The following is a 21,756-nucleotide window of genomic DNA, read 5'->3' as shown; positions in this document are numbered from 1 at the left end:
TAAGCTATAGAAGAAAGATGAAATGCTAAGACAGATGGCTCCCTAGTTATCAATTGTCACATAAGTAACATCATTACTTGTCATGCAGACAAAAAAGAACTGGGTTTCTAATGGGAAGCAGGTTAGTATTTCCTACATGGAGAAACTGATTTCGTGCTTATCACTGAGAAAGTTCCTACTGGCAGAAAAGAAATAATCACTTTTATATTAATATCTTCTGTTTTCTTGTGAACACCGTCTTATTCTTCTAAATGAAATACTGATTCTTTTTATTTGTGTGTTTTTATGTTGATATTGGGGCTTGAATTCAGGGTCTGGGCACTGTCTCTGAGCTTCTTTTTGCTCAAGGCTAACTCTCTACCACCTGAGCCAAAGCTCCACTTCTGACTTCCCGGTGGTTAATTGGAGCTTTCTTGAATGGGTTATGTTCAAACTGCTATCCTCAGATCTCAGCCTACTGAGTAGCTAGGATGACCAGTGTGAATCACTCATGCCCTGCTCTGATTTTATTTTAAAAGGTAAGTAATGAAGGCTTTCCAAAGTAAATTAAGTCCCACAAAAATAGGATCCTTAAATATTTTAAGTAAAGCCAGTACATCAGGCTAAAATTATAATTATAAATATTATTAATGGTTTCTAGAAGTCATGTGGATGCTTGCATTAATGAAAGCAGTGGGAGAGAATTAGGACTGGATATTTAGGAACATAACACCCTTCCTGTGTACAGATTAGGGTGTAGTACCATAACATAACAGTTTCATGTCAGCTTGGCTAAGACAAAAATGTAGCCTTTCTTTCATTATTTTATAGTAGGTAAACTTCATTATAATTCTTTAAAATGAATAAATGAGTATTTTAACTTACCAACTGCAATTAGATTAATCTAACTTAGAAACTGGATAACAATGTTAGAATATAAGAATTCTACCATTTTAGTTTCTGTTGGAGGAATTCCATATTTATATCACTCCAAAATTCATTGGTTGAATATGACTGGATTTGGAAGTAGGACCTTTATGGGGGTAATTAGGGTCAAATGAGAGCCTAAGAGTGGAACCCTTATGCAATAAGGTTAATGCTTGTCATTTTAAGAAGAGATACATTGCCATTCTTTCTGATGGAAGCATAGAATCCCACTGTGTATATATACCACATTTTCTTGGTCCATTCATCCACTGAGGGGAGTCTTGGAAAAAAATTGCACCAAGTGAAATAAACCAGACCCAAAGAAACATAAGCTGTATGTGCCTGTAAATCTACAAATAAACCCAATAGATAGTAAAAGACAAATAATTACACTTGGGCATGAATAGTTAAACAGTAGCCTAAACATTCACAGTAAGAACAAAGGAGGATATTCTTAGAAGAGGATCACAAGGGCTCAATAACTATGTGCATATGACCATATAAAATGATGCTTATTGAAAAGAACTCCAAGAAATAGAAACAAGAAGTTCTTTTTATTGTACTGTTGTCAGTTCTTTTTTTCTTTCCTTCCCTTTTTTCTTTGGTTTATTCCCTTTTATTGCTGTATTTGATTTCTCTACCTCTTTGTTTACTGATTTGGGATGGGGAAGGAGACACTACGTTGGAAATGAACTATACAACTTGAGGGAAAGGGCAGACAGGATGGGAAAAACTGGAAGAGAATGAGGGAGAGGGGTGACACTTCAAAAGACAATGTACTCATTACTTGACTTACGTAACTGTAACCACTCTGTACATCACTTTTACAATAGATACAAGGGAGCACACTCTGTGCCAACCCCTGTGATGACACAAAGGGAAGGAGGTGACTCTCTGAAAGCTAGGAAGACAGACCCTAGCAAGAGCATATCAGTTAACAACTGAATTTTGTACTTCCCATAGTCCAGAACTGTGAGAAACAAAATTCTGTTGTCTATGTCATCCAATCTGTGGCATTTTTTTTGTAATACCCCAACCAGGCTAATTAAAAACTCCTTATAGCACATAGGAACATAGAGGTCACATGATTAGTCTCTGCTATAATGGGATGGCAGCAAGCCCTCTGTATCTGGAGAAGACACAGTAGGAGCACCTGGAGTATACATGATCAAAGAGATGTCACTGCTCCATCTTGCATCCCAGTTTAAGAACATTCAGAACTTTGAATCCTATAAATGCCAGAATTTCAGGTAAAAAAGTGTATCACCAGAAAAAGCATCACACAAAAGCACATGCATGCACACACACACGCACGCACACACACACGTGCATTCACACCTACCTTGGGCAGTGTGAAGTAGGCTTATGAAATGGGCAGAGCTGTTCCACAGTAGTTTCACAAGTTATAGCCTGAACTAAAGAATTAAAACACAGAACAGTAAGTGACTAATCAAAAACATACTATACAGCAATTAGAAAATGATGAAAAAATGCTAACCTGTTACTTTAGAGACTGTGAAGGAATTAGCAGACTGATATTTGCTGAGGATAAAAAAAATAGAAATGTCAATCACTTGCTTACAAGTACCATCAACAGGACCATTTTTGGAACTTCCATGTCTATGTGTACTTTGGTTATTACTCATTTATATTTAAATAGTTACATAGGTAGTGATACAAGAATATATCTATTTCATCCTAAATTCATATTCCCCTCATCAGATCAATATCATTATTCACATTGAAGAGTGGTTTATTTTCACTACAATCTCAAAAAGTTATTGACCAATAGCATAAAACAAGGCACATATAAGTACATATTTGTGTTATACCAAAATTAAAACTGTCTCCATAGAACCAAGCTAGTGAATCTTTTAGTACAGCAAATATGAAGTCATATTATTAAAAGACTACAAAACAAAAGTATCTTGGGAATACTTTTTGCTCACTCTATTATCTGTCACAGGTCTATTGCAAATGAAAGAACTTCTAAATACATGCATTATAAAAAAACAGGAATGCAAAATTAGGTACATTATCATATATCAAAATTATAACTGGCTTATTTACACCCAAATTTTAAGAAAAAACACGTATAGCAGAGTTAGTAAGGTGGCAAAGGAATGTTACTTAACATGGTATGCCCACTGAATACATTTGCATAGGATTCAAAGTCTACGACCTCAACAATCTTTTATTTATACATCTTCAAATTCATTTACTATTTATTATCTGTAATATGGCCCCTCCAAATAATAGTCTGAAGTGCAAAATATATGACTTATTAAACATAATGCATGCCACATTAGCATTTTTACAAGAGACAATCCAAAATTAAGTTTAAGAGGGGAAAATAGTAAATAATAGAAGAAAATTTTAATACAGCACTCAATGTTCAGTTGTCCAGAGCCAATAATTATTATTCCTTAGTGGCAATAAAAAATTTTCTGAATGGATAAACTAATGAACATTTTATTAAAGAGAATTATTACTAATGGGTAGAATTACACATCAAGCTTTTCAGCAAAATTGTATATATAAAAGGTCATGTAACTGTAACCTCTCTGTATATCACCTTGATAATAAAATTAAATTTAAAAAATAAAATAAAATAAAATTTGAGGTTTTTAATAAATTTTTATATTTTATTTTGTTGTACAGGTGGCGTACAGAGTTACAGTCAAAGTAAAGTAAAGTCAGTAAAGTAATAAGTACATTTCTTTTTTTTTTTTTAGGTCTAGTCGCGGGGCCTGAACTCTGGGCCTGGGCGCTGTCCCTCAGCTCTTCAGCTCAAGGCTAGCGCTCTACCACTTGAGCCACAGTGCCACTTCCGGCTTTTTTCTGTCTGCTTATGTGGTGCTGAGGAATCAAACCCAGGAACTCAGGCATGCAAGGGAAGAGCTCTACCACTGAGCCACCTTCCCAGTGCCATAAGTACATTTCTTTAAAAAATTATTTGTTTTTAATTGTGAATTCCAACTTAATCCTATTGTGGAGTATTGAGTTCAATATGTTTAATTCCTAACTTTGAGAAAAAATACAATAAACAAAGATATTACAAAAGTCTATATTATTCTGCTTTTTAAAAGTAAAAATCCACGGGGTTTTAGAATCAAAATATACTTTGTATGAGAAGATTTTTTAAAATTAGTAAATGCTTTTTTATGTTATGTTAAACTACATACATATAATACTATAGATTAGAGACTGTCAAAAAATAATCTTTTACACAATTTATCCTGTTAACAAAATTGCTGTGACATGAAGTAAGCATTTTTCCTAACCAGGGTAGAGAATATGCAAATTATCTTTTCTGGGGTATCTTCTAACATATTCGAAAAATGTGTTGTTTTACATTGAGTTAGCTATAAATTCATACATTCTTTATCACATTTGAAAACTCAAAGTTTTGCCATGCATTTTATAAGCAAAGGGATTTGATTTTAAATTTAGATCCTTTCTCTTCTTTTTATCCATAGAAAATATGTGGCTAAAATGAAGTTACTTCTGTTCTTCATATATAAATTATTCTAGACTTTGTTCTAAAATTAAGTTACTCGTTTTTACCATTTAAAATTCATCTGACCCAAATGATCATTTTTACACTTACCCAATTGTTTGAACACCATTTCTATTGGATTTGATGAAATAATGTTTCCTTCCTTGTCTAGTGATATCTACCCAGCCACCTTCATTATCTATTATACCATAGTGAATTGCAGCTCTGCAGATGCTGGATTGCTGAAAAAAAGGAAAGAGATACAAAGATAATAGAATATTAAAGTTCTACAAAAGATAACTATTTAAATAACTTTTAACTTAAATAAATATTTCTGAGAAAAATAATGTGTATATACACACATGCATTTGGCATAAGTTGTATAATACACAATAAAAATCTGGGGTTACTGTTCCCAAATAATTACACTTGTGTTGCTTACCATTTCATAATGTACACTGCCAATTACTTTGGCTTTGCTGTCCAAACAGCCGGCAGGGCATTCATATCTAAGTGAAAATAATTGAGAACAAATTTAGCTCCACTTCAGGATTTAATTCAAATGTGTTTTCTATTTCATCAGCTGACCATAGTAATCATAGTAGCTATTACCTGTTGCAGGTGGTCCCTTTGCACTGGTCTCGTAGCCTTACTTCACAAGAAACGATTTGGGCTAACAGGAAAAAACAAAAACAATTTTGATAAGGTAAAATTCTTCTTACCTCCCATAAATTCACCTATGATTTATTATGTACATTATATTGGCATACTTCTTTCCATTCTAAAAACATGCAATAACAATATAGGTGGATATGTCCTCTATATAAATGTGCAGGGGTCTTACACATTTGCTGGGTGCTTATGACTTCATTCCTGTTACTATCATCTGATCTTGTCCGGACGTGGGAGTCATGTACTTGTGCCTGCTGCCGTTCAATTTCATTTGTTTCCTCTTCTCTGGCTGGATAATACCCATCTGACCCTTCTGTTAGAGAGAAAGGATTTAAGACATGAATTTCATTTTATCTGAGCATTAAAAAGTGGATTGATTTTTCTTTATCTGTTTAATATTTAAAACAAGAAAACCAGTACTTTTTGGAGTGAGTGAGAGCCCAGGTGCTGGCTGATCTATCTGCACTGCACTAAGGTAAATGAAATATATCTGGCTGATATTCAACTGAAATTGACACTGTGATCTAATAAAGTCAGAGCCTAGGAAATTTGAACTTGATTTCTCCAATGGAATTCTATTTCTAGCATCTTCAGGAAAAAAAATCACATTTAGAACTCTGCATAATGGAAATGTAGTTGAAAGAAGGATTGATATGCCCTACCCTGGATATTTATATCTATTTCCATGAAAAAGTTCTTCTCTCTGTCACTTTCTCTTTCTCTGTGTGTCTCTCTGTGTCTCTCTACCTCTCTCTCTGTCTCTCTCAATTCTGTACAATATGAAATACAGAATAATTTCAAGCTTGAGATTTGTTCTTTCCAGACTGGCCCATATCAAGGGCTTGTCAGTGGCACATCTTGAAGAGGGTGTATTTTCATGTCCAAGAACTCAAAACCTAGAGAAAAAAGGAAGTGTGAATTCAGAGAAAAGTCTGCTTAACGTAAGACATAGTGATCACTGATGAAGGGCTGGAAAGTGGCTGGTTCAGGCATAGAGAGAAAAGCACTATCACTGAAAAGATGTAACGAATACTTGCAAAAGTTGAAAAATGACATACAGCCCAGGCTGACATAAATGAGTGCTTCTTGCCTGCTCTTTATAGATAATGAATATCTCTTCACAAGCACTGCAAAAAGGCTGCCATAGATTCAACCACTTTGTAACATGATCCACATGAATCCTCATTTAGTCATCATTAAGCAGAAAGTACAAAGCAACAGAGAACTCACTTGAACAACCACATGTGACTTCTCCCAAAGCTGTGTCATTTGTATTTTATCTTTATTCACTATAATGGGAAATGATATTCTTATATGCTTTTTGCAAATGTAAAGCAGTTGAGAGCACTAATTTCAATGACTTAATGATACCATTATATATTTTTGTTACATGATAGCATGAAAAATTATATAGTTTGCAGTGAGAAACTAAGACTCAGTATATAATTCAATACACCTAGGACAGAATGACACATAAAAAGTTGGGTTTTTTTTAACTTTTAAAATGATTTGTGCTAATTTGCCATACTAACAAACTTTTGACAAGTTATGGGACTAACTACTCAACAATATATCAAAGGGTTATTTAGACAATATGTTGTCATTTTTGGAGGAAATTGAAAGAAGAAAATGGATAAAAATGGTTATCTGAAATAATCATGAAACATTCCTTCTTATACGTTAGTATAATAAATGCTATTATACTCATTATCATTTAAACTTTAAAATAATATATGTTTTCACATGACAGCTTCAAAAGATGTGAAATACAGTTTTAGGAACCATTCAATAATCAAATATGCTTTGGTTTTTTCACCTGTTCATCTCTTTTGTAGTGCCAAGTGGATAGAATGAGGGCTTCAAGCAGGATTAGCAGTCTATATCTGAGCTGTGTCCCCGAAGCCTGCTTTTACTTTTTTTTCCAAGAAAAATTAGTACACAGCTACATTAAAAACACAGAGCAAAGTGAATATTCTAACAGAACAATACTCACCTTTGTAGCACAGGTTTTCTCTACAGCCTCCTCCAAAACTAGGTGGACAAGCAGAACAGGGTCTTCCATGTTTATAAGGGGCATGACCCCACCAGTTTCCCCTAAAAAGATGGTATGCTCTATTATAAAGTGCACGAATTATCAGATGTTAAAAAGCATCACCATAAGAGATTCTTCTCAATCAGATCTTTGTGTATTACTATGTTGGGTAATACAGAGAATTTTGCACTATAACAGATTGTTATGCTTTTGAAAATATTCCAGAAATTTGCTATATATACAGCTGAAAAATTTTAAATCAAACTTTCCTAGAAAATTAAATTCTATAATGGGATATTTACTTATATTCCATAATTTATTAAAAATAGACCATAAATTTAAATTTGAACCTAAAAAATTTTAGATGTATCAGTGTTTGAACTCAGGGCCTACTGTTTCCTTAGCTTGCTTACTCAGCTGGAGCTCTACTATATGAACCATATCTCCAGCCTTGCTTTTTTTTGGGGTCCGGTCATGGGGCCTGAACTCTGGGCCTGGGCGCTGTCCCTCAGCTCTTTAGTTCAAAGCTAGCGCTCTACCACCTGAGCCACAGCACCGCTTCCGGTTTTTTTCTTTTTGCTTATGTGGTGCTGAGGAATCGAACCCAGGGCCTCAGGCATGCAAAGCAGTGCTCTATCACTGAGCCACCTTCCCAGTTCTGCTTTTTGATAGTTATTTTGGTGGACTTTCCTGCTCAGGCTGGCTTTGAACTGGGATCCTCCAGATCTCATTCTCCTGAGTAGCAAGGATTGAAAGTATGAGCCACTAAAACCCAGATGAATATAGAATATTTTACTCTAATAGGCTTTGCACAGATGAAAGTACATTTCTCAATTAATTTATACTGGGTCATCTCTCATCAAAATTACTATTTATAGGATAGAATATCTCAATGAGTTAAACTGAAAACAGATTCTTCACAAAGATTGTGCCAGTTTTTATATTTCTTCTAAGTACTCACTGATTTTATGCTCTATGCAATTAGGCACTGCTATATTAGATATATTAAGTAAAAGTATTATTCAACATACACTGAAAATGATGTAAGTACATGTTGTGAGGGTAAATTTACATCTCATGGTCTACTCACTTTGGGGAATAATTGCACACCAGGTAGACAGCTTTGGGCCATATCTGTCCCCAGATATTCATGTTGTGGCACAAATTAATGGCACATCCTATTCTGCTACTTGTTGCCCATACCACCTACATTACAGAAAAGAAAGAATCAGAGAAAACAGGCTGAGATGAAATAAGAGAACAACATATCTGGGAAGAAAATGAATAAAATACCAAAACTGAGAGACCAATACTTACCATTCAAAATGAAAAAAGGCAATATTTAAAGGGGGCACTTTTTTCTGAGATTTTGAATTGTACTTAATTCAATTTTTTTCTAAAAAATCTGCAGGCAAATAGCTTAATCTGAAATAAAAATATCAACATTTTCAGCTGGGTGCTAGTGGCTCACATGTGTAATCCTAACTACTCAGAAGGTTGAGATCTGAGGATCATGTTTCAAAGCCAGCCGAAGCAGTAAAGTTCTTGAGACTCCTATCCCTAATAAACCACCAAAAAGCTGGAAGTGGAGCTGTAGCTCAAGTAGCTAAGAACTAGGCTTGAGCAAAAAAAGTCAAGGACAGTGAACAGGCCCCAAGTTCAAGCCTCAGGACCAGCACACACACAAGCACACACACACACACACACACACAATTGAAAATTTCAAATTACAAACTTACTAAAAAAATTCAAAGTTCTATGTCTTATTTCTATGAAGAATAAACTAACAAAGAATAATTTTGCATCTTAAAAGAAGACACTGGAAGCCGGGCGCTGGTGGCTCACGCCTGTAATCCTAGCTACTCTGAGGATCACGGTTCAAAGCCAGCCCGGGCAGGAGAGACCGTGAGACTCCTATCTCCAATAAACCACCAGAAAACCGGAAGTGGCGCTGTAGCTCAAGTGGTAGAGCGCTCGCCTTGAGCTGAAGAGCTGAGGGACAGCGCCCAGGCCCAGAGTTCAAGCCCCACGGCCGACAAAAAAAAAAAAAAAAAAAAAAGAAGACACTGGAACATTTTTTTAAGTTTGTGAATTTTTTTCACATTGTCATTTGAAGCTAACTTTAATCTTGTCACAGGTAAAGGTGTACAGAATCATCATCTTCCACAAACTCACTAATAATAGCCATAAAAGCTCCAAAAACTCATCACTGATGAGCTTAAATTAAATTAAATCCTCCTTCCATTGTTTGCTTGGAAGTTCAGAACATATCTAATGCATACAAATGTGAATACTAAACATAAAAAACATGTAAATATTCAGTAATTGGAAAATCAGGACATACTTATAATATTAAAATGAAATTTTGAAGATGAACTCTTTCAAATTCATGTACAGGGTCATATTAAAACATTTTTCATAAAATTATTCCAATATTATCTTTTCACATACATTTGTGTTAACTGCTTACATTATTTATAAAAATGGACAAACCTATTACAAGTGATCAATACTTTTACAGTTCCTTCTAATAAGCATATTAAATAACACATAAGAATGACCTACATTCAGGAACTACATTATTCTGTAATTACACTATACAGGACAAAGAAATGAAATGAAATCTGCACAACACATACCTGTGTATAGTGAGTACATACAGGACCAGAGCATCTGAATGGACAGTATGGGTTGCATTCATGTTCATAGGGGTAGCTAAAGTCTCTCACTTCATCATACCATGCTTGCACGTGAAATGTTGGGGGCCTATATCTATAAGAGGAAGATAAACACAGAAAAAAAATTGGAGAAAAATCTAAAACCAAACCCCCCCAAAATGAAGAAATTTGAGAGAAAGATATTGACAAATTTTGAATATCTAGGTACACTATATTACTATTGTTAATATCTCACTGACTTAAAAATAAGTCAAATAAGTGATTATTTTATTCTAATCAATATTTGAGATTGTGTTGTTTGTTTTGTGATTAGTTGTTTTTCATGTATAAACCAAGTCATCAAATACTTGCAACAATGAACTGATAAACGCTTAGTTGCAAACTTTATTTTCAGCAGGAAGAAAAAGATATATTTTTAGCTACCTTCCCCAGTGTGCCCCTAAATTCTGTCCAATGGATGGCAGCAGGCTTGAGGGTCCATGCTCCCACAAACAAGTCTCTGCCCAGGATTCTGCAGATCTTTCCAGCTCAACATCCCATGTCTACAGGGCAAAACGAAGCAAAGTATAAACATTTTATGTGCAAATGAAGAATCTGGACATGTCTTCAGAATATGATTACTGGAGTTTCTCTCTTCTTTGCATAGTCAACAAGATGATCTGGGTTCTTATTAACTATTATCTCAACTTTTAAATTTTAATCCTCCTGATTTACCTCCTTTACATCTTTTTCCCAACTGTATGCATACAGGTGTTTAGAATTACCAAAGTGATCTGGGAGCTGGTGGCTCATGCCTATAATCCTAGCCACTCAGGAAGTTGAGATCTGAGGGTCGTGGTTTGAAACAAGCCAGGGCAGAAAAGACTTGAGACACTTGTCTGCAATAAATCACCAAAAGAATTGGAAGTAGAGTTATGGCTGAAGTGATAAAACACAAGCCCTGAGCAAAAAAAGCTCAAGGACAGAACCCAAACCCTGAGTTCAAGCCCCAGGACCAGCACGAAGAAAAAATAAGAAGAAAAAAGAAAAGAAAGAAAGAAGTAAAAACAAACAAAAAATTACCAGAATTATCACTAATATATTTTTGTTGTTCCTCTAAGGAATCCAGTAAATCCCTATACACAAAGTGTCAGTTGCTTATTATTAAACATGCTATTCCTTGCTGAGATTATTTCCTCTGCATGAACATCCCTGCCCAGCTAATTATCATGCAGACTCCAACTCTTTCTTCAAAATCCACTTTTACATAGTCCAATCTCTTTACATCCTCTCAAAAGTTTGTTATACTCTTAACACCCGCCAGTCTCACAGATGGGTCAAGATTTATTCGCATGTCTACTCTGACTAGACTGTGGTAGTCATGTAACTCATGCTAGTATCTTTGACTAATGTTCTGTGTTCATCATATAAATAAGGAGATTAATGAAAATACCGTACAGAGGGGTTACAATTACATGGGCAAAGTAATGAGTACATTTCTTATCAAGCATTGCCTCCTCTTTGTTTTCCCTTCCCATCCTTTCCGATCTTCTCCCCTCCCCACACCCCCACACCCCCACCCCCGCCAAAGTTGTAAAGTTCGTATTTTGACATAACGACTTGTACATCTCATTGTTGCAATGGGTCCACCTGTATCCCTATTTAAACAGTTTGTTTTTGCCCTTCCCCTACAAAAATTATACCAACATCAAATACAATGAAAGCAGGGGTTTAAAGGAAAAAATATACAAAATGGTTAACGGTTATTCATAAGTCCTATGTCTAGTAGTTCTTATTAATTTGAAACAATCAGTATACTAAGTATGGTAATGAAATCACAGATTCAGGTAGAACTAGGCTCAGTCTTGGAACATCTGTTACAGAACTCTGGGCATGTTAAGACAATAAGAAACAGTTTGAAGACAAGAGTTAGCAAATAAAGTTATGAGACAGCAGATAAATGATATTTATACACTTCCTCTAGGTTGATGAATGACTGAAGGCAAATGATGAGGGGAAAAGAAAGGTGAAGACTGCTTTGTTGATCAAATGGAGTGAAAGAACATAGGGAAGAGACTTATAATGGAAGTGTATCTGTGTGTTTCTCTGGCAGAATTTCAGGGAGGATATATAACTGATAGACATGCAAATGAGTGAGAATATACAATTTAGAAGAAAAAATATGTACTCTGAAATTGTTAATTCTACAATTATTTGCTCCGAGATTAATTGTTACAGAAAGTAATAGAGAATAAGAAGAGTAATGGGGGAAAGAGTTCTAAAATTATCAACTGTGAGTGGGAAAAAATGAAAAATGACCAAAGAATGAGAGCAGAAAGATTAAAAATTTTAAAGAAAAGATATTTAATTATATAGAAATGATGAGACTAGAGATTCAGGAATAGAAATAGGCAGTAAGGTCAAATTTTGCAGCTGAACAGTCAAAATATAGAAGGCTTGTTAAGTAATGATTTATTATTACATGTAAATTCAGATCAACAATAGAGAGGCAAATCTGAACACAGAGCTAGAAAATCAGAGAACACAGTATGGGCCACTTTTTCATTGTTTTAGAGAAAAGAGATGGGACAGAAGTTAAGAAAGGTTGAGTCAGAGTTTATAGAAAACTTGTTTGCTTGCTTTGATTTTGGATCTTAGAAGAACTTAATCATGATCATAGACTGGAAGGAAAAATACCAGGAAGAAATGAATAGAGAAGCATGCATGCATCTACATGAACATGGGTGAAGAAGTTTCTTTACCTACACAATTATTCATAAATGAACACTTCTCTCCCTTGCAGGGTGCAAAAGGTTTTCAAAGTTACAGAGTAAAATTTATGCCAAAATGTAAAGCATACTCTTAATGATAATGGATCTATTATCTAGCAAAAACTCATCTTTTAGTTTTATTTTTATTTTGCAGTCATGTCCAGTGTTCAGACCAGTTTTTTCATGACACGCATACCATTAACATAAACAAATAATCACCAGGCAAGCACTCCATTCATCAACATGAGCCTTCCATTAATTAATTTTACTGTTTTCATGCTATTTTATAATTATGCATTTTACTTATTATACAGATATATACTTATTATACAGATGTATACTTTAAGTTGTTGTCATTTTTCCAACAAATTTAGTTAGGTAATAATGAGTTGGCTCTTGTCCCAGAAAATAGGCAAAGGGCTGATTTTTCTTTTGTTTCCAGGAAGCTAAAGAAATAATCATTCCTCCAAAGTAAACAAGTTTTCAGGCAGGTTGCCTGGAAAGTAGGTGTTCTTAAAAGACAAAATTCTGTCTTCATTCTTGGAAGTTAGGTGGGGGTGTGTGTGTGTGTGTGTGTGTGTGTGTGTGTGTGTGTGTGTGTGTGTGTGTGTGTGTGTGTGTGTGTGTGTGTGTGTGTGTGTGTGTGTGTGTGTGTGTGTGTGTGTGTGTGTGTGTGTGTGTGTGTGTGTGTGTGTGTGTGTGTGTGTGTGTGTGTGTGGTGTTTTAAGTCATACAGCAAAACTATCCTTATCCACAGGCTTCCAATCTATAAGCTCAGGTTCAAAGGGAAGCCACAACATGGAGGAAAATTACATACTGATCCTAGATGGCAGAAAAAAGAATGGCTTGCAAACATTATATTTGCTTTCAAATACATTTCCTACACAAGGGGTAGGTGAATTCGCCTTTCACTCTGAAGCAGATAGCTTCTCAGCTCTAATAAACAGGAGGCAGACTCCTCAGGCTAGGTTAGGCTCTTTGGTTCTCCTAAAGACACATCTTGACTAACCTGAACCAACTGTCCAATCACAGAGATGGAGGGACAGACTATGCAGAGAGACCACACAGATGATCAGGAACTGCTCCAGATGTGTGAGAATCTCCAAGTCAAGGAGAAGACCTGTTTATGGATAAACCCCCAAGTAGCCACAGTTCAGGTCCCAAAACATGTAAGGTATCTTGAGTTAAGACTACCCAGAGGAACCCAGAGAGAAGTCCTGAAGACCCTGCTGAAGGTCAACTCATTCTTGTTTTCATATAAGTCTTTAGTTTTAGATGTCAGTTTTCCATACAAATTGAAGCTGGGCCTTTTTAGAAAAGAGGATATGTAACTAGCTCCAAACTCACAAATATGCATGTTTTTGCCATACAGAAATTGAAATAAAACATAAAATATATTCAAATGACTTAGCATTTGTGATTTGGATACAAGGTAACTCAGAAAGATCACTTTGAGAACTAGACTTTATTTAGTACATACTATAGGTAAACTGCTCTTAAGATATGACAAATATTTTTGTGTATGCTATTTTAAGCAGAAAAGAAAGCATGGTTAAACTATATGATAGTCTAAACTAAATGATAGTCTAAGAGCATATATTATTTTAATATAAGAACTGAGGTAATGGAGTATTATGAAACTAAATCCAAATCTCTATCAATATCTAATATTAATCTGTGACAATTTAAAATAATAATTTAAGGAATCCAATCAAGCATCAGTGTTTAAGTTGATCAATAACGTAGATTAAAAAGATTGTTTAAAACATACAGCCAGGCAGTGGTATAATAATTTAGAATCCTAGCTTCTCAGGAGGCTAAGACGTGGATGATCATGGTTAAAAACCAGTCAGGGCAGAGAAGTCAGTGAGACTGCATCTCCAATCAATCAGTAAAAAGCATGCTGGAAAGCAGAGCACCGGTGGTTCATGCCTGTACTCCTAGTGACTTAAGAGGCTAAATCTGAAGATCTCAGTTCAAAGTCAGCACAGGCAAGAAAGTCCATGAGTCTCTCATCTCGAATTAATCAGCAAAACACCACAAGTAGAAATGTGGCTCAAGTGGTAGAATGCCAGCCTTGAGCAAGAAAGCTTAGAAACAGCACCCAGCCCTGAATTCATGCTCTTATGCAAACACCAAATAATAAAAAGAAAGCAGGGTCAGAGGCATGACTCAAATAGTGAGGAAGAAAGCAAGCCAAGAATTAAAGGGCTTACGTTCAAATCATGGTTCCAACTCACACTCACTCTGTGTGTGTGTGTGTGTGTGTGTGTCTTTCTCTCTCTCTCTCTTTCTCTCTCTCTCTCTCTCTCTCTCTCTCTCTCTCTCTCTCTCTCACACACACACACACACACACACACACACACACACATCACATACACAATAAAATAAAAAGTAGTAAAAGTATAACTGTCCTGTAAGAAATACTATTAAAATCTGAAAACAGCATAGCCTGGGTATATTTTTATTCTAAACCATGATATTTTGGGACCATCAAGAATTCAAACACTACCTATTTAAATGCTGGTTGGTTTCTATACATTTCTTCTTAAATTCAGGTTTGTAAATTAAATCAAGATGGTCTCAGAGGCTTTCCTCCTCCACTCTGAACTATTCAGCCAGCGCTAATTTAAAGACAACCTACAGTAAAATTACCATTTCTTCATAAAAATGAATAGTTGGAGTATACAGAAATGAAAGCATCTCTACTTTCAACTAAATCTGTAAGTTGGTTTTCCTTAGAACACAGTACTGTCCTCAGCAAAGTTAGATGACTAAAACAAACACTGGAAAAACTATCAACAGTCTTTGTTTCCAAAGATTATCTTATCTTAAGCCATCCAACATAAAGCCTTTCTCATTTCCTGTATGTGGGTGTATGCATGTATGTATTTAAATGTTGACAAAGGGCAAAAACAGGCTTGAAACCCATGAGGTTTCCAGTACTAAAACACTGTATTTCTAGAGTTCAAAACATCCATGAAAATGTAACTGGCTATGAAATGTGAATTCATTAATATATAATTTCTATCCTATCAGAATATCTGTTGTCCTAGTTAAGTAAAATAAACAGTTGGAAGTCATTCCAAAAATGTAGTTTTTAGGAGAGTTAATAATGCTAGATCATCAGTAACTTCTATCAGTAACTTCTATTTGTCAGGAAAAGGAGTAGTTTTTAGTAATATCATTTTGTCTATATTTGGATGCTAAAAATCATTTTGTATCTTGAAGAGGATTAAATATTTTCAGGCCTGTCTTTTTCACTTTACTAAATTTATACCCTTTCTATATTTTTCATGATTCCCAAATTCATATTGTTACTCTTTATGTATTCAAGATCATTACTATAATATATTAAACAAGAATAAAGTCCAGTGTTAGTCACAAAGAATATGGAAATAAGCATTTCCTAAGTATTCAGGAGGCTGAGATCTGAGGACCATGGTTCAGAGCCAGGCAGGAAAATCTCAGAGACTCTTATATCCATTTACCAAACAGAAAGCTGGAGGTGGAGCTGTGACTCAAATGGCAGCACATCAGCTTTGAGCACAAAAGCTAAGGGACAGAGACAGGCTCTGACTTCAAGTTCCAGTACCACCAAATGAACACATGCACAAGCACACACCACACACACACAAACACACACACACACACACACACACACTCACGAGTTAACTAGGAAACAAAAGCTATTTTGTGATGTACAAGATCACATATTCAAGTACATTTGTTCTGGTTTTAAGTCTAATTATTAGATTAAAGATTAATCATTAGTTTTAATGTTCTACAACATTAATAAATACAACATAAAGCACTAAAACTTCCCAGTTTGATTAAAAGGAAGAAGAGCTTAAAAACATTAAATCAAACCAGGTTCAGATTAGTCATGGAAACATGAAGGCAGAGATTTCTACATGTAACTCCTCTGAACAGATAACAGAAACACCAGCATCTTTCAGCTAGCTCATGAACACAGCAGGGGTTATAGAAGCCAAATCCTTGCAGTTACCTTTTTCTTGAGAAATTTCTTTATAAATTTATTCTTGGTAGGCTACAACTTTAGAAAAGACAGGTTTATTAATTGTGCATCTTATTTCAAGTTTAAATCCCTCCCAATCACTTGTGGTCTCCCATTTAAATAAAAAACTGTAATCATAAATCTGATGAAGTGAGTCATTCAAGTGATTTTTCTCCCTAAAATATCCCAATAATTTATTAATCTCTGTAAGTAACACTCTTGGACAGTTTAGAAGATATCCAATCTCGATTCCAAATATAATTCCTCATTTTCCAATCATTTAAGCCACTTTCTTGTCACCCAAACATACACCAATGAACTAAATAAGCAAATTGTAAAAGGTGTCTACTGTTCTGGTGACTAAGTCTCCAGGTATGAAAAGGCACTGTGGAAAAGACTTGTAAAGCATTCCTGAAGGCCTGGGGATTACTTTGGGGGTATTTAACCACTGTGCTTCACCTATGCTAACAAAGACTTTTTAGTTAGAGGGAAAAGGCATAAGGCTCAAATTTCAAAGGAAATACTTTATGTTACCAGACACACAGGCCCTGGCAACTTCTAAGAAAGCAGCAGTACCTCAAGGCAATGCACATATTAAGGTCTTCTGGAAATCATAGAAGTGAAGCCTGCAAGGCAAGCTTCACTTAACATCTACTTTCAAACTGAGCTGTACAATCTGGCAGTATCCTAAATTAATTTCTGAAATGGAAATTTAATATGCAAATGCACTCATAAGATGATTTCAACTAAACTCATTGTTTCAATATTACATAAGTAGTATTATGCAAAATGATAACTGAAGCATGATCTATGGAGATTGTCATTTTAAGGTAGTAATCATTAATGGCACAACCTTTACATTTTCTACAAGATTTCTTTTTTTTCTTTTTTTCTTGTGAAAATACTGTACAGAGGGGTTACAATTACATGGGCAAGATAATTTCTTATCAAGCATTGTAGTTGAGTACATTTCTTATCAAGCATTGTAGCCTCCTCCTTTGTTTCCCCTTCCCATCCTCCCCCTCCCCACCCAATCCTCCCCGCCCCCGCACGAAAGTTGTAAAGTTCGTTTTTGACATAACCACTTTTTCTACAAGATTTCTAATTAATATTACATTCTCACCTTAAGGCATTTATATCCTACCTTTCAACATGGTCCACTAGCAAACTTTGTTAGTCTTCTAATAGCGAATCCTGTTAAGTTTTAGATTTTTATTCAGTTGTTCAGGAGAGAAATACACCTTAATGACATGACTAACCCAGGTAGGAGTGTCTTCCCTAATTGACCACATTTCCATTAGCAAGTTCTAACACTGTCTATTCATATCTCTGGTCCCATTGTATTCATAAGAGATACACAATTTAGCTTCTCCTTAGAACAAATCACCAAAATATACTCATTTTGGTTATTTCTAGTCTTGCAACTAAAAAGATGGATTAACAAATTTTTAAAAATACCTCTCAAACAAATTAGTAAAAGAGAAAGTTTATCCAACATGGAGAAACTACCACCTACAATTTAACATCAGACCTTTTCCTTAAACCAAAGATGTATATAAGTAATATTCAAATGCATTTTAGTATGTTTACGCACTTTGTTCAGAAATTCTTCATGACTTACATGCAATTTGAAACAATTAGGTGATTCTATTCTCATCCCCTCAATAAGACATCTGTAAGTAATTCACTTAATTGCACTTTATTAATTTTGTTAACTAGTTGAAATAAGACATTTAGGTTCTTTGGCCAGTTCAGAAGTGCACTGTTCCAAGTTACATATTGGGATCAATACTTCCATAATTTAATTTTTAGTGCTCCTATGAAATCATATGTAGTATTCCTATACAACATATATGTAGCATTCAGTTTACAGTGTAAACCTTAAATATTGTATTTTGTTTGCTGCCTGATCTCTGTTAGCTATTATCTCAATACTTTAAAAGCTGAGCCTCACTCTTACCTCCAGAAGTTGCCTAGTTCAAAGTCTCTAATTATCAAATAACTCATACCTTATGAAATGGTTGGATAGAGTGGTCAGACCAATCAATGGCCAATTAAAGGAGGAATCATTTCTTTTAATCAGAGGCTCTGGCAATTATTTGACATAGTATAAAATATATACTAAAGATTTCCCATATGTTACATATCTAAACTTAGAGCAAATAAATCTGAAGTACCCTAAAAATCCCATACATCTCAGTGCAAAAAGCCTTACATAATCACCAAAATCATCTTCATAATGTCTTATCCTCATACCCTCTTCCTTCTTGCTCATCCAGTCTCAGCTGATGCTTTTTCATCATAGCTCACTCAAAAATGTAGAAACATTCACATAAAAGGTTTTTTTTCTTTATCAAATATACTGCTCTTCCATACCAATAGCCTGAGATTTCCTGCTAAGATAAATGAGCTGACTTTCTCCCTCCTATATCCAAGTGCTTTCTCAACCAATTGATTCCCATTAACATATAAATATATCTAAAAATAAAAAAAGTGTCCATACTCCCCTCTAACTAGACTCTCATTTCTTGATCTCTTCACAGAAACACTGTAAAGGATTAAGGTTGCTTCTCCATTTGTTCATCCCCTCCTGGCATACCTCACTACTGCTATTTCTCTTATGAGGGTTACCATTGTTGACTTTTCTTCCTCATCTCAGCTGTTTAGCAATACTATAAAAGTAAGAGTTCTTTGTTGATCTTTCTTCTCCCTGCTTTGGGACACAAGACTTCTATCTTCTCTTCCAACCTCAAATACCTCTTGCTCTGGCTACTCCTTTCTGCCCAGCCTCTCTACACAGAGCTGCACTCAATCTAAGATATTTAACCTCTGTCCATAAAAATCTTCTCCTTGAATGATGTTCATCTGATTATTTAGCAGAGCTCCTATTAATAGCTATATGGTTTCTACACTTTTATTTGAAGTCCAACCTCTTCAATGGCCAGTAAATGCAACTGAGGATTGGAAGCCACTTCAAACTAAGACTGCCTCAAAAGACAGCACTGATTTCATCCTTTCTTTCTCCTGCTCCTCTTCCTGACTTAGCATATGGTTCTCTGCTAAGAGGATTATAAACACCCAAGGACATTCTAGATTCTTCCTAAGTCTTCACCATATTCTTTAGCGTTGTCAACAAAAGGATTCAGCAATATTATCAAAGAAGTCACCCAAACTACCCATACCTCTTCATTTTTACCAGTCCCTTAGTCCCAAGCTACCATTATCTCTCACATTATTTCTCAAAAAAAATATTGTGACAGCTTTCTAACTCGGCAACCTGCTGTCAGCCACAGCCCTCAAACTAATTCAAAGGCACCACAAACAAGGGCATATCAGTGCATACAAAAGTTGTCCAGTGGCTTTTTATTTCACTCAAAAGAATCCAAATTTCTTTTCACTGTAAGGTTCTAGCTTGTGCTTATTTGTCGGTTATATTTTTACTTCTTTTACCATTGAAGGACACTTAGTCATCCTGGCCTCCATGAAACTCCTTAAACTTTTTAAATTTTAATTTCATTGTCAGAGGGGTTATAGTTACATACGTAAAGTAATGAGAACATTTCTTTTCTTTTTTTTTTTCTGTTTATGTGGTGCTGAGGAATCAAACCCAGGGCCTCATGCATGCAAGGCAAGCACTCTACCACTGAGCCACCTTCCCAGCCCTAATGAGAACATTTCTCGTCCATCATTGTTATCTCCTCCCTCATTTAAAGCTAACTTTAAAAGCTAGCTTCTAACTTTTTAACATGAATACTACCCGCCCCACCCAAGAAGATGTTGCATGTTTAATGAATAAATCAGTGAAGATCTCCAATCTTTTCCTTCCTTTAATCTGTTTTAGACTACTTTAATTATGTCCAAAGTTTTTTTGTCAAATCTCCACAAACTTCATTATTTTTAAATATGTAATTTAACTGTCACAGTCTTATTTCACTCAAGTTTTATACACAGTTTTATAAATGGAGTTAATTATTTTTCCTTCTTTTGAATTCCATTCTCTCCTGAATTTCTTCCTAATTCTCCATCCCATTTCTCATTAAAAAAAAAAAAAATACCTAGCCCAGCACCAGTGGCTCACGCCTGTAATCCTAGCTACTCAGAAGGCTGAGATCTGAGGATCGCAGTTCAAAGCCAGCCCGGGCAGGAAAGACCGTGAGACTCCTATCGCCAATAAACCACTAGAAAACCAGAAGTGGTGCTGTAGCTCAAGTGGTAGAGTGCTTGTCTTGAGCTGAAGAGCTGAGGGACAGCGCCCAGGCCCAGAGTTCAAGCCCCATGACCGACAAAAAAAAAAAAGCCTAGGGCATACTCCTTAACCATCTCTATTTATACTCATTCCTGTGAAGATCTCATATCTCCTCAAGATTTCACCATTTAAATTTAGATGAATCCTAAATTTATATTCCCAGCTAACAACAGAAATCTAATTGCCACATACATACCTGAAAAATCACTTGGATATGTATGAAAGTTTAATATGCCCAAATTGAGCTCTATCTTTCCCTATCAAAAACTTGTCTGTTTGTATCCTTTGCTATCCTAAAAAAATGGGTTCCTCAGTGTAAAAAAATTATGCAGACATATCTTGCATCCAAAATCTGTACTACCTCAAAATAAAATAAATAATACATTACATGATAATACAATAATCATCTTGACAAAAACTAGATGTTGTGCTCTATAGCTTATGTTAAAGTTCTCTCTCAGCTTCTATTGAAGAAGAGAATGACATAGGTTTGGAGAGCAAAGGACAGATCCAGGGGACAAACTAGGTATTTCCACCCTGATATGCAAGGTGTGGGTTTGAACTTTAATCTCCTGGGATTTCACTAAATATTAAATAACTGGTCAATTCTGGCATCTCTGCAACCATTCTGGAGGTAAAAAAAGAGTTAGAATCTTCTCCACTGATACTTTAACTAGAATGAAACTGTCACCTTGCCGCTAAGGCTTGCTAGATTTAGATCTTGCAGCAGCTTCAGGAAATCCAAGTCTACAAGTGGACTGGCCAGTCAAGTCAATGTTATAGTCTTGCCACAAAACGTCCTTGAAATTTTCAAGTTAATTTCATGATTATAAATAGGTCATTCAAAACTCTTGCCACTTCTCCTCACCTTCACGACTGCTGCTAGACTATCCACCACTGATTGGATACTTGCAATTTTGGTCTCTCTTCCCACATACATGCCTTGATTTTCACC

The 21,756-nt window shown here is 35.4% G+C and overlaps 1 protein-coding gene across 1 annotated transcript in view; it reads right to left on the bottom strand.

The window, feature by feature from the left end:
• The window catches only part of Crispld1 (cysteine rich secretory protein LCCL domain containing 1), a 41,759-nt gene that overhangs the window by 11,148 nt on the left and 8,855 nt on the right, over positions 1-21,756 (bottom strand). Inside the window, exons 3-12 of the mRNA XM_069991797.1 lie at positions 10,211-10,329; positions 9,749-9,881; positions 8,200-8,315; positions 7,071-7,171; positions 5,250-5,390; positions 5,018-5,078; positions 4,848-4,914; positions 4,517-4,647; positions 2,405-2,448; positions 2,249-2,321 (exon numbers count right to left, since the gene is read on the bottom strand). Of these exons, the coding sequence (XP_069847898.1) occupies positions 2,249-2,321; positions 2,405-2,448; positions 4,517-4,647; positions 4,848-4,914; positions 5,018-5,078; positions 5,250-5,390; positions 7,071-7,171; positions 8,200-8,315; positions 9,749-9,881; positions 10,211-10,329 (986 nt within the window). The remainder of the gene's footprint in view (positions 1-2,248; positions 2,322-2,404; positions 2,449-4,516; positions 4,648-4,847; positions 4,915-5,017; positions 5,079-5,249; positions 5,391-7,070; positions 7,172-8,199; positions 8,316-9,748; positions 9,882-10,210; positions 10,330-21,756) is intronic.

Source organism: Dipodomys merriami, unplaced genomic scaffold (assembly GCF_024711535.1).
Source record: "Dipodomys merriami isolate MVZ:Mamm:240054 unplaced genomic scaffold, mDipMer1.0.p SCAF_4, whole genome shotgun sequence".
Taxonomy (NCBI): domain Eukaryota; kingdom Metazoa; phylum Chordata; class Mammalia; order Rodentia; family Heteromyidae; genus Dipodomys; species Dipodomys merriami.
Note: the sequence above shows the minus strand (reverse complement) of the source record. Positions and strands in the feature narration are given on the sequence as shown.